The 15,084-nt window shown below is 31.6% G+C and overlaps 1 protein-coding gene across 3 annotated transcripts in view; it reads left to right on the forward strand.

Moving 5' to 3' along the window:
- LOC130452612 (semaphorin-2A) overlaps nucleotides 1-15,084 on the forward strand; it is a 1,040,595-nt gene that overhangs the window by 795,650 nt on the left and 229,861 nt on the right. For all 3 annotated transcript variants that reach the window (XM_056791958.1, XM_056791957.1, XM_056791959.1), the window contains one exon: nucleotides 2,030-2,117. In XM_056791958.1, the coding sequence (XP_056647936.1) occupies nucleotides 2,030-2,117 (88 nt within the window). The remainder of the gene's footprint in view (nucleotides 1-2,029; nucleotides 2,118-15,084) is intronic.

The raw sequence follows: 15,084 nt of genomic DNA on the forward strand, positions 1-15,084 counted from the left end.
TTGAAAAGAGGGAAAAAATTTTACCACATTTATCATAAATATGAAAACATATTCTACACTCATAAAAATCGAATCACATACTAATTTTCTAAACGTCTGGTCAATTCAATAAGTTTGAATCGTATACGAACATTTAGTACTAATGCATATACCACCTACAAGAAGCGTCATCTGTGTGAAACTTCAATTTAGTTTTATATGATGCGTTTTTCTAGCCATCCTCTGTAAATCAAAATCAATGATTGGTGTATTTTACTTAGATGAACAAGCTTGTTTTTTCTTTTCGAAGTTTTGATTATTAAGCAAAATTTGGAAAACAATGCAATCTTTTTGTTTTCTTCCAATGTTTTTCTGTACAAATATGCATATTTTTTCACAACCTAGAAATTATACAGTGCAATTTAATATTTTTTGAACAGATTCCATCATATTTTGAGAACAATTTACAATATTCACCTACTGGATTTAAATCCTTAAATCGCAAACTTTTTCATACGATGATTTTCGACTCGGCAATGCGCCGATCCACTTGCTTCGACTTTTGGTGATGAAGCACTATCCCAAGCCACCGTGTTTCCCTGGTTTTCCGAATCCAATCTTGGGCACACTATTCCACAGGATGAATTCCAAACTCCAAAATCGGCTGTTGTACCAAAAAACATCGATGCTGTGCGTAACTGATATTGCAAGATCGTCGTGTGACACACCATGAGATTGAGGCACATTTGGCCATTAGCTCCTCCCCTCATTCATTCAATTCAATTTGGCTGTCCAAGTTTTGAAAAAATTCAATTGTAGTAATGCTTCAAGAGACGTCTGTAATATCGTGACAGGCGACGAATCATGCATATAAACACAAAAATCAACTGTGTGGGTCTTTCAAGACGCACCAAATCCAACAAAAGTTGTTCTTGCACAAATCACTTGGCAAAGGTAGCCTGTGATTTCAGAATAACTGTATATGTCATCACTGTTTCAGAATAGTAAAGTAGAATAATCAATTCTGAATGGTGCACTCGCATTTGTTAATCAGAAATGTTAGAAAAAATCAGGGAAACTAATCGCAGGACATCAGTTCAAACGAATACGTTTTTGAAAAGTCAAAACATCGAATTGATAGGTCAACCGCTGTACAGTCCTTGTTTGACACCCAATGATTTTTTTTATTCTCGCAAATCAAAAATAAATTGCGATGTCAAAGGTCTTGAAAAAAACGATTACTTTGATCAGTTTCTAAACATGCAGATCGAGTCAACCCTATCGTAGTTTTTGAAAAGCCTTACTGTAATGTAATCTTCTTATTTACTTACACAGTTTTCAATCAGAAAACGGTGGGGTGGACTTGTGCACACGGTATACCTTCTTACGTAGTTTATCTATACTACTAACTATTCACTAACACTTACACACTAAACTTTGCATAACCATCTAATTTAACAAACTACACGATTTGAATTGAATTTGAATCAGTTTACCTTCAGTTTCTGAAGACGATAACTTGGTTATCGAAACATGCGTCAGACAGTGTAATTGCGAGTGTTTGTGTAGTGGTGATGTAAACAGTATATTCAGTACTACACGATTTGGTTTACTTTTCACTACTCTGATGTGTTCACTATAACGTCAAATGACACCACCGTTGCTAGAGACACTTTTTATATATTATCATCACTCTCAAGAATCTTTGATTTCTTGGACATTTGCCCTAAACAAACCTTTTTGGAAATTGTTTTTATTGAAACAGTCATATCATAATGGAAACGGGACATGACAATACAAAGAAATATTCGCCATAATAACAACGAATATCCGGCGCATTCATCAAACTTTATCATCGATTACCATATTGGAACAGGACAAGCTTCACGGTTTATATGCGTGGACAAGTTCATAACAGTATTTTGTGATCAAGGGCAGTAGCCAAACAGTTATTTAGGTGAAACATACTACAAAAATGATAAATAACTTATGATTATTTTCCTCTGTTACTTTACATTACATATTGCTTCATGAATTTATTTTTTTTCAGACCATATTCGAGAATTTACCTGTGGCATGAACTACTACCGCACTTTTCATCTAGACAGTAAAGGTGAAACACTCTATGTTGGAGCCATGTAAGTTGTTATTACTTTTTTTCGTTTGAAAATCATTATAATATAAAGATGGGGGAATGTGGTACAATGCTTATCGTTTCTTAATGTAACCAAACAAAATCTGGAAAGTAGGAAGCGTTTGCTAATAGACTAGTAATAATTTCAGCTTAATCGCATATATGTGCCTCTTTTTTCGGTGCAATTATTACCAATCGTTCAGTTTCCCACCTTTTTCGTCGAGCTCAGTTTGTCTGGAATTCTTGAGCTTTATATCTCATGCTAAGAAACGTAATTATTTCGAAAAAATTAATATTCAAAACGGCAGGAGAGCCCGTCTCATATTGCTGAAAATTAATTAATCAGACTTGTTTTGTATGCCAACTAGAGAATTATGAATTTTTCATCTTTTCTCAAATTCTTGTATTCGTTTATATTTTAAAATTAGTTTGGTGATAAAAATTTGATATCTCAATTAAATTCCGAGTTTTTGTTTATTAATAGTTTGAATTGTGACGCCATTTCTGCGTTAAACTAATTACTTCGCACAAATGAGCGCAGATAAAAGACAAAACTTATCTTTCCTGATGTTACTACGATAATATGCAACTGCATAAAAAAGAAAATCCGTTTCTAGTTTTACTACTTCTCTCCATTGTTACTTTTGTTCAATTATTATAATGTGACCTTTTTTAATTTTATACTGATAGCAGAAAATCTTTTGGAAAATAATGGACTAAAATTTGAATATGCTTTACAAACACCACCACACGAATGTCTAGTATACCTGGATAAGCTGGAGTAATATTAACAAGAAACAAAAGAGAGCATTTGAACCGAAAATTAGACAAAGAGAACTGGAACAAAACCTATAAACTATAAACTTAAGTAATGAGAAAACGTTCTAACGAACCGACAGATATTAACATTTTCAAAGAGTTTAGAATATAAAAATTGACAAACAATAAAAATATCGAGAGCTCTACTCATCTATAGTCGATTTCTATGAATAAGAGAGTAATAAAATGATAAAGCAGTCGGAATTTTCACCAGTCCAAACCTTTTTAAATTGTTCTGTACAGCTTTTGGTTTTAAAAGATTAATAAAAGCTCAAAACTTTCATTAACTTAGGTACATTTATTTTAAGTTTCGGATTAGAGAACAAGTTTTATTACTCTCTCATGAAAATAGACTAGAGAAGAAAGTGGGGAAATTACTGGAAAGCTGACTAGAGGATTCTTTAAAGAAGGATGCTAGCAAAAAATATATAAAATAGTATGTCAATTCTTATTGTACTGAATGGAAGAAGTTTTCTTGCACTAAATTAGTATGTTTTACACCCTCACATGTTGAGGCAAGCGGAAATAATTTCGAGCTGTTCCGGTTTGTCAGTCTGCTACTATAGCCGCATTGGTGAGATAAATCTTCAGTGTCTGTCCTGAAACAAGGATCTTGAACAACATATTAACATCAAGTTCTATTCAAGTTAAAAAAAACTGTCAGATAAATTGTGACGAATGTTGGAAGATGTGATTTGATATTTTGCAGACTGCACTAGTAGTATGAGAGATTTGAAAGTACCGATGAGTCAGGAATATAAGCATCATTTTCATGAAGATTCAAATTTCATTCCCAATATTTTTCTCATTGGATAACCTGTGTTCGTTGATGAACATCAAAATCATGGAAATTGTCTTCTTTAATTATAAGAAGTGTTTGTTTATTGCAAAAGGAACAACTGTAAATCACGATTTTTAGGGTACATGATTATTTGTAAACGATATGAGAAAAATAAGGCTAGAATATTCTTCTTTACTAAGACAACGCACTGACATTATGACCCATTGATCTCCTAAAAAACGAAAAAGCGCCGGACTGAACACTTATGCGAATAACCAAATATCTGATTATCGATAGCGTTAAAAACAGTATCAGATAGTATAAGGCATGCAGAGAGTTAATGCTATCCTCTTCAATTTGACCGTGGAATAAATAATAACTGGTTCGACTTACCGAAAAAGCACCACAAATTCGAGCGAGTAGCAAAGATATGCTTCGAAATATATAAGCATCTTTACAGAGTACTGAATCCCTTAAAATAACTTAGGAACTTAATTATTGCAAATTGTATATGATCAGACATTTAATTATGTTATTAGCTTTAAGTACCTTGACATCCACATTACCAGTATCATAAATCTAACTGAAGAAGAGCCAGATGACAATGGCAACTATGATATCAGGTTTTTACAAAAAAACTAATAGTTTGTCAACTTCCACTGAAGTCAATCTGCATAAACTGTGTGAGACCTCTAATGAAGTATGCTGTAAAAACAAAAGCCGTGACAGCAGTTACAAAACGTCACTTCTAATAGATGAGACTAGGAGCAATAATAGGTCGTACTTTACGGGACCATTTGAGAAATAACCACATTAGACAAATTTGCGAAGTAATAGATTTTGCCAAATAGGTCTAAGATAGACGAAGAGTCTGTAAAGATCTTGCTTATGGCTTATGATCGGATAGCCAAAATTTTGATTCGTAAGCTTTTGGCCGCTAAAAGTATTCTCCTCTACCAACACACGTCTTATTTACAATTTGGTTTCTGACTTGTACTAAGTAATGAAAAGTGAACGTTTTGAAACTTTTCCTTACACAAGAAAGCCACGGCACTGTAGATGACAACCATTTCGAGATAGAAATCTGTGAGTTTGTGTGGGACTCTCACCCACTAAACCACCCTCCTCAATCCTTGGGAGTGTCGTACGCCGGGTGGACAACAAATTGTCATTTCATCAGCGTACAACACTTACTCCTTTGGATTTTTTTGAGCTGTTTCTTAGCTTCACTCCTCTCCACCAGTCCGTCAAGACGGCACGAGAAGAGAGGAAGTTACTGAGCCATTCCATCAACTTCAAGGTCTTATAACTCCTAGGAGTGGATTTTTAAATACTGCGAATAAAACATGAATACAGTACTCAAATAATGCTTGATAACTTTCTTTCTACCTTCAAATATAAAAATAATTGTTTTTTTATGTATCAAACTAATTGGGAATTGTATTAAAAAAGTTATTTTCATGTATTACAAGCATTAACATCTTTCTTTATTCAGATAAACTTATATAGCATATAGTTTAATTTTATTTTCATCGTATTAATACTGATTTGGTACTTTTGTGGGAAATTTCTAAAATGATGAAAATTTCTAATTTATTCGACAGTATTTGATTTAGATAATACTCAAAGTTAGTGTCGATACTAGTTTTTAACTACCAACACTCATGACAATATAATCAGTTCATTGCAAAAAACTCACCGAGCGAATATTTTTAATTCATTGCATTGAGTATTTGTTCAATTTGTTCAATAGAGCATATTTTTGTCAGCTATCTGATAAAACAAACAAGTCACCGTTATATCTAGATCGAGATAAGAGGAAAAAAAAATGAGATTAGTCGGAAAAACTAAATTCAAATGTTGAAAAGATCGAAGGACCTAATGTGGGGGTAGTTTTGGTAATCAATTTTAGCTAGTTACGACAACTGAATAATGGGATTTTAAAATGACGATGTAGCTCTATTGTTAACTTATCTAACATCAATTTATGAATGTTAAGGATAAGGGGTCGATGGAGAGGATATCTTAGTAATCATCTGCATCCTTTCGATTGAGTTTGAATAATGCATGGAGTCTATCGAACATAGTACGTGATATTTATAACCAGGTGACGTATTTAAATGAGGTATACATTTATTTTCTACCTTATCAATTTTTGTATATATCCTTATTATATTTAAAAGAACTTTGTACAAAACAAAAAATAAGGTAACATATGAATGATGTTACAGAAGAACGATCAAACGCGATATCTGGATTATATATTTATGAAGAGATAAATCATAGAACAGAAAAAGATGATCAAAAGACATATAATATTCATAGACTCGGAGAAGTATTTTGTAGTGTGTCCAAGAAACAAATATTATGCGAAAATGATTATATGAAACGAAAATATTATATAAAGATATACAACCACAAATAAAAATAAGGAATGATTTGAGGGTTTTAATGCACATAACAACAGGACTTGAAGAAGGATGCGACTTAATGCCGACACTTTTTAAAACATGTATATATGGAATAGTCCCTACAGATTAAACAAGAAATATGACAGGATACACATATTGGTATATTCGTGCAGAATCAGGTTATTCTAGCACAAGAAAAAGATTTGGTTGATGTGATAAACGAGCTGAAAGAAGTATACGAATTATGGGAATAAACATGAATCAAACTGAATATCTATGTACAATATAACTGTACAACAGGCTGCAGATATAGTTTTTGAATGGGAAACACTAGCTATCTAACTTATGAGTATTTAGGATGGAAAACACGTGTTTGAAGTACCCAAGGATAAGAATATTACAAAAGCATTCCACGGACTACTATCAAATAATATTTTTATAAAAAAAGAAAGAATATATGAATACACAATCCAGAACATTACCTGATATGGAACAGAAGTATGGCCAATGAAAACAACAATAAGAAACAATCTATGAACGGTTAAATTGGATTACATGAGAAGATGCTTGCAAGCACAAAGAGCCGATAAATTATGAATTGCATGAATATGATGGCGAATGAGAGGGATTGAAATGCTCAATAACAAAGAAAAAAGAAAACAGAGCACTATAATGATATCTTCACGTTCAAATAATACCAGAATATAGGTAGACAAAACGAATTCTGGAATAGGAGCCTCTAGAAAAAAGACTTAAGGAACTATTAACACTGAGATTGAAAATATACATTGAACATGCGATAATAGAGTAGGTGAACTTGAATGAAAGGAAACTGTCGAGGACAAGGAACAGCTAACTCGTTAGGGAAAATATGGGAGCAGAAAAAAATCTGTTTCGTATTTCATTCATCATTCAATTCTTGGAAACAGCTTCTGATTTTTTGTATTATTCAGAATCCTTTTAGAATGCGAACAAAATGATTTATATTGTTTGAACTCGTTTCATGTATACAGAGAAAATTCAATCTCGTCTATTCTATTTTTCAGACTAGTATAGAAAAACAAATATATTTCTTTTAATATAAAAAATATTTACTAAAATATAATTCGATGTTGACTCATATAAAAAAAATGTAATATATTACGTGTAAACGTTCCACATTTTTTGTGTTATATCATCCCCTATACACACAATACATAAATATTCTGTACTCTTCCCTAGGTCTTGACACTAATATTTTTCTTGTCATTAATCCTCTATTCTTCGAAAGTCTCATGAAGTTCCAATCAATTTTAAATGCAGTGTTTATATTTATTTCTTCGCATTGCAAAATCTAAAAGTTGACAGTCATTAGATTTATTTTTATTTCATTCTCTGCAAAGGGATAATTTTTAAGGAATGAATCAATAACCAATTATATTTTAGTAAAAAGCTATGAATTTTTTACAGTAAAAATGAAATTGCAATGTGTTAAATCGTTAAAAGATTTTTTGCTATATTATTTTCATCAGAAGGGTAGCTTTTAAAGATTTTCAAGGGTTGATACTTAATACTAAATATATACTAAACTAACTAATACTAAATACTAAACTAAATAATACTAAATATATAAGTTTTATATTATACAATATGCTAAGATTTTTATTCTGCATAAACGAAAAACATTTGAATTGAAAAAAAGTAGGAAAAACTAAAATATCGGCATTTTTCAATAAGGAGTCGTTTTCACCCCTTAAAAATAATTTGCACAGTTTCTTATCATGTAGATCTTGATATAGAGGGTAAGATGAGCTTAATTCTAAATTTTTAGGAAAATCGGGCTTGCACTAAAGAAATCGTTTGACACCTAGAAGAAATTTTTTTAGATTTTACCCTTTTATTATGCTTTCGTATTTGCTATTAAAATAGATTATTTAGATGATTATAAGTAACTCGGTATTTGATATTACCCTTTCAAAATAATTAAATTAATGATTTTAATATTTATAATTACACCAATAATTGATTTATATTTATAAGTTACTGTCATCTATCGTGTAGAACATCGTGTTTTATATATTTTAATGTTCAATTTATTAAATACGTTATTTTGAAGCTATAACTGGAGGCGTGTTTTACGTTTGGTTGAGAGGATCGTGTGCCTCAGTTTTATTTCAACAAATAGAGAATAGGGAAAGAGAGATTAGGCTCTACGCGTTTTAATAAAAAAACGTTGGTAGTCTATTTATTTACCACTTTTCGCAGTAAACCTTTTGAAAAATCACAAAACACATTCGAAATGGATTAACAAAATGAAAGACTATTTATGCTGGAAGCCAGCACACGTCGCATCTTCTAGAGATTTTGTTATATAAAAACTAACAGTTAATACATTACGGTTAATTAAACAATATAAAATTCGGAATTAATGAAGTTAACTAAACTGATTAGATCTTTCTACTCCGTAATACACAAGTAATTGGATTTCACTTATCCGCCTGATAATAATTTCCAACAGCTAATTAACGTGGTGGTATCTACAGCGATTAATTTGCGGTCCAGGATGACATTGCAACAAAGATGTTATCAATCCCGGCATAATCATATGATAGCTACTCACTCTCCGTTGGATCGTAGATAATGACATAAACCGATCTAATTTAGTCGAGGATGGGCTATTAGAGGATCGAAGAAGGTTGTGGAAGGGGACCCTGGGGCCCTATCTGCCCATATCATCTTGTTATTAATTATGGCCGAACCGCAAGCGAAAGTTTCACTCCTATTAGATATTTTAGTGTCGACTGCCTATAGGGATATGAAATATATTTCCGGGTATCTACAATTATCGAGGTAGTCGACACGGACATGTTTTTACGTTATCTTTATACAACTTTACTTGTTAACAAATAATAATAAATTCCCAATAAAAAATATTTCAAGACAAAAATCAACAATGCCGTATATTTTTTTATCAAATATAGTTGTAAAATATTAGATTCTTTGAAATAATAATTTATTTTCATTAATTTTATTTCCTTAAAATATTATTTTAAAGTATTTTTTATAACTAGAAATTGCTCTAGTTTCCACGGGATTTCTCTTGTATTGTTGAAAAAAGTTTAAAATATTTGCTAGTAGGTAGACATTTAAAATAAGGTCTCATTTAACCCCTATTTCCATATGAGATTTCAGAGACAGTGACCCCCCCCTCTATAGGGTTGATTTATTTGAAAACCAGCCAACAAACTGCCCTCCTTAAAAGTGTGACATGGTTCTGCTTATTTTTGAATTTGATATAAAGCCGAAATATAGAAGCCTTGTAAAGAGCACATATTGTGAAATACTAATAATACTACCATGAAGCGTTATTTTTTATAATCTTGGACAGTTCGGATCAGAATATTGGTAATTTTATAATATTGAATTACACAAAACATTACAAATTGTATCAACATCTTTTTTGTACGTGTTGACTTGAGAATTCAATGTTTGATAATCCTACGGGAACTTAACGTTGACCTGGAATCATAAGTAACTTATGTGTTGTTGATAACAGTTGCAATAACAGTGGTAGAAAAATTAATGTACGTGGACACCGTAATAAACAATAAATGGGATCTTAGTGAGGAGCTGAAGTTTTGGAAGAATCAAAAAATTCTCTGTAATCATAATCTGAACCCAGCTTTTGCTTATGAGCATGACACGATATTACGTGTTTCCCAAAGGCATGTACGCCTACATAAAATCTGTTGAATCGTTTGAGATATGGTGTTGTCACCGTATTTTAAAGATAAGTTTTGCCCATAGTGTTACAAACATCGAGGTTATTCAACGCTTGAAAAGAACTCTATAATTAGTCAATACTTGAATTACAATGCTTTGGTCATATGATTTGCAACCCTGAAAAGTACGATCTTCTTCACTTGGTAATACAATACAATATAATGGGTAGAAAATGCATAGGTCGATGCACAACATCGTGTTGAGAAATCTTAGTCAATTGTTAAAGAAGACAACAACTCAGCTAATCGGCACAGGAGTAAATAAAACAATGACAATTAATATGGTAACCAGGAAGTCAACAACCGATAACGATTAAGGCCCGCGAAGAAGAAGACGACTTGATCTAACAAATATTGTGAATAGCAGCAAGCATTTATTTCAACTAGTATGTCTCGTACTCTATCTTGTACCCTGGGTTAAAAAAAAAATAGTAACAAGTTTGAATTCGTCAGTTTGCAACTATAGTGGACAACAGATTGAAAAAATAGCTCACCAAATGTTGAAATCATTCCATGGTGATGGTGTGATAATTTTTAATATGGTTTGTTACTGATATGAACGATTTCAAAATTGATATAGGTCAATTAAAGGCAATGAACGGCCGAGATATATTTTGACTACAAAACTAGATGAAAAGATGCAAAAAATTGATAAACTAGTTACCTCAAACAATCAACTATTCCGTAGATAAGGCAGTAATAAATTAAGATGTAGTATGTTGTAACCAAGAATTTCAATGATATGAATAGTTTCGAAATTTGCTTTAATACTAAAGTAAATTTTTTATGACGAAACTTGGAAAATAATTATATTTTTGAGTAGTTTAGGATTCTCCGTAGTATCTGCTGAACCTGAGGGTTAGAAAACTATACAATTATATGTTTTAGAATAAAAAAAATGTCTACAGAGAGTCACAAACATCTTCTGGTCGGTTGGATTTGCTCCCTACTACATTGAGCATTAATTTCTTGGTTCAATTGAGGCTCGATATCAAGCCAAAATGATTTATTCTTAGAATACAGCACGAAGAAGTGGGGCTAGTTTTAATGGAATTTTGAAACTCATTCTTGTGATGATAATAAAATTACCATTATTCTCATCTCACTACATTGAAAATAATCAAGTATCAATAATTTTATTTTAAATATTTTTTCTGTACACTCATTTCTTCGAAAGATTTCCTTCCAAAGTATTTTTATCTCTTCAAGTGAAAATAGGCTAACGATTAATGAAGCAGTAAACGAGATATTCTAAAGATTCTGATACAAATTAAATTATAGGTTTCAATTTATTTTTCCGACCGTTCCATTGTTGTTTTTGATGTGCAACGTTACCGTCCTCAATTTAAACCCAAAAACCCCCTAGCCACATCCAAAAACGTTCATCTATCACTGGACACTCGGTCCTTTAGTAGGAATTCGACTTAAAAGGAAACTACGGAACCAATTTAAAAACAGTTAACGACGTTAAATTAAGCGGCCTGACTTCAAAGGTGTCGAACTCAGCGCCAAGTTTGGAGTTGATCACGTATAGGTCGTCACAAAGTCAGTTCAAATTCACAAACGAAGAGACGAAATTAGACAGTGGTGTACCCATTGTTAGTAAGTGTAACTAGATAGTTTGTGGAATGCTATAATCAAACTTTTGTGTTGTTTACGAATTGAGAATATGCGGTGGTGTTCTATTTAATATTTCAGTTGAAGTTGAGAAGTTTCTAAGTAGCAATCAAATTAATGATAGAATATTATAATTTTTGATAGAGACAGAATATATTTCATTATAGTGAAAAATAAAAGTCTATAGGCACTAGTACATAAAACAAAAATGCAATAATTTGTATTTGCAAAACGTTTTTAAAATTACCTATAATGTTTGATTTTTTTGAATATACAAATAAATACGAATTCAAATCAAAGCACACAAATATGAAATATGAATACTACACTATCAGTTCCGAATATAAAGTAATTGTAAACACGCTAAAACATTTTTCTGATCTATACGATCCTATTAAGGCAACTTTCAAAATAGTTCATGAGCGTGCTTTTATAATATCCAAGTAAGAAATATTTATTTTGTTAATTATTATCAAACTTGAAATATCCACAAAACGCTACTGAAATGTCTTTCTTATTTTATTTTATCGATTTTAAACAGAATTAGAGACTCATGATTGCTGTAAAGTTTATATCTATCTAGTTGTTTGCTTTTAGTAGTTAGATATATTGTATTCTACATTTAATATTACTCAAAAAGAATTGAAATTTTGGATAACAAGACCATCTTATGCCAAATAATGAGTCTAAGAATATTATAGTTTTTTAAATATCAATTGCAGATTATAGAAACCCTTGCCGACAATTTTGTTTGATCTACTATAGGCATAGATACCTCATTTTATAAATTTATTTTTTTATAAATACTTTTAAAAATATGTATATCTTATGCGAGAAAGTATTCGTTAAAAGGCAATCGAATCATTATAAATTGGACGGCATTATACGCCGTTATTTAAACAGATGATCTTAATTGTAGTTCTACTTGGAAAAAAATCATTATTACCTCGTTAACTTGCTAAACGTAAATAGACGAGTAAAATGTAACGGCGTTTGGTTTAAACAGGGTACCAGACCCTTTTGTATCCCATTCGTTTTTTTCTGGAAAACGAAATTTAAAAGCAAAAATCATAAAGGAAAATAAATTCATTGCAAATAAAACAAAGGAAAAAAAACATTTATCTATCTTATAAATAATAATGTTAGTCAGAATCGTCTGAACTAGAGTCATAATTTGATTGAATTATGAATGGTTGTGAAGTTGGTGATACCACATACTCATCTTCTTCGTTGATAAAATGTTCAACACATTTTTTCCACATATCTTGGTGCTAGAACTTTCTTAACGAACTCTACAACCTCTTTATTCAGTTCTGAAGACTGATTACATTTTCGTAATTCTGATTTTACATTTGCCCCTGTATAGAGCTAAATATGCAATAGTAACGAAGTATTCTGAGAAGAGTATGACCCTGTTCTTTGCACAGCTTGTCAATATCATACATTTTCTCTAAGTTTAAACCTTTAATAACAAAAAGGAATTCTTTATTTATCGGGCCTTTTTTACGATCGCTGACAGGAATGGGAAAATTTTTTTTAGACACAAATACTAAAATTTGAGCTTTGTTACTATTACTATTTAGTATCTTAAGAAGTTGCCGCGAGTGGTAGGATGCGTTGTCCATAACGATTACTGACTGTGGTGGTGGAATGTTCACTTCTAAAACAGGCATAAATGTTGAATGTAAATTAGAAACATAGTTTATAAAATGATGAAGCACTGGAATGACACGACTTCCAAGGAAGATAGATGGACATGAGATAATAGTATGATTTTCATCTTGTTCAAATCAGAATGTTGTATGTAGTCACTGGTCGCATTTCGCGGATGAAACCTTTATGCAACTGTTCTAAAACCCCAGCGGAATCATTCGGCGAAACATGCGCTACAAACTCAACACGTTCTGGAGCGGACGCCATGTTTCGAAACGCTTTTAATTTATGCTTATGTGAAATTTGTTAAATCGACTGTGTTCTGTGATCTTTCATAGAAGAAAAATTATTGAATTAGCTTATAAAGTTAAGAAAAATGAATTGGAACTGTATGAATTATTGTCTATAATTTCATTTTGAATTATAATGATCATTTTCATATACAAAAGTGAGTGAGTGATAAATACACCTCATGATTCTTTGAAAAGGAACTAGACATAGACTAGACACATTTACCACTTGATTTAACAACTTGATAAGCTTAATAAAAGCAACCAAAATAGTATCTGTTTTGAAAATGTATCTGTCATAAACTAACAAGACACAGAAAAACTATTGTTATTTATTTCGACCAACGATCTGCTATTGCTGCTATTCTAGTAACTATTGGGACCCACAAGAGAATGATAAAGATATCAAAAAATTGGTGTAAAGATCCGTTGACTATCAAAATGCTCGACAAACAATTGAAATTGAGTCATACAACCATGTTTTTCTTTGTGGATTGATGAGAAAGGTCTGCACAAGTTCAGAAAACGAGTTTTTATACAGTACGAGTGAACAATGGAAACTCTTTCCCAGGAAGTTATCAAAAAACTCACATGTACTAAACCCAACTACTTTTAAACCCCATAACTTTCACACCCTTACATCTATCACCACCACCAATGCACACGATGGATAACTTGGAACTTTTACCACACTCTCCTTTAATTTGTGGCTTGTGCTGCAAGTTAAAATATAAGAAAATATTAAAAATTATATTGTAATGGTTCTTGATTAAGTTAATTAACACTACTACTAATAATTTTGTAACTATCCCTTCACTTTATATCTTCCGGATTATTTTTTATCCTTCAATATCTTCAACATTCAACTGACTGATTTACTTATATATGCTTTTGAGATTTTACAGAACATTGTAGAACTTTCCAAAGTATCTAGTAGTAACTAACCTCTTCTCCAGAATCATCTAGAACAATAGTGTAATGGTTACTCAATAGATGGCACCACACACCATTATTTATACATTTTTAGCAGTACATTAACTTATGACCGGCGACGCCGTCAGATAGCGGGTGGGTGAGTTACCATTACAATATAATTAAATTCCCTCCTTGTATATCTATAATTTATTTCCGTTATTTTAAGTGATTTATTTTCCACGCAAGATCGATTCCTACAATTATAACTAAGAAACTTCAAATCTTATATGAAAATAAATAAAAGGACAATGAAAAAGTCATTTATATAATGATATTCCGAAAATATAAAAATTTCTACGACTCTGAACAAAGGAGTCCGTTTGCGGTTGCCTCTAGAGAACTGGCGATTGGTTACTCTGGTCACGCGTTGCTCCGGTAAGCAACAATGGCCCCGGAGACAACATTGCTAATTGCATTGCTTCGTGCGTTGGAATTGTGCGCTTTGTTGGGTTACTAGACGCGATCGTGGATTGCGTTATTTTGGAGTATTACAGGTTATAACTGAGCGTCAAATGTTTTTTTATATCTGATCGTTTTTATTTTAGAAAATTGGTTATAAATCAATTTCGAGAGTGGATTAATAATATTTTATATATATTCGAAACAAAAAAAGAAATTTAAGGTATAAAATTTTATTTTAAATGAATATAATTTGGAAATTTAT

This window comes from Diorhabda sublineata, chromosome 2, assembly GCF_026230105.1.
Source record: "Diorhabda sublineata isolate icDioSubl1.1 chromosome 2, icDioSubl1.1, whole genome shotgun sequence".
Taxonomy (NCBI): domain Eukaryota; kingdom Metazoa; phylum Arthropoda; class Insecta; order Coleoptera; family Chrysomelidae; genus Diorhabda; species Diorhabda sublineata.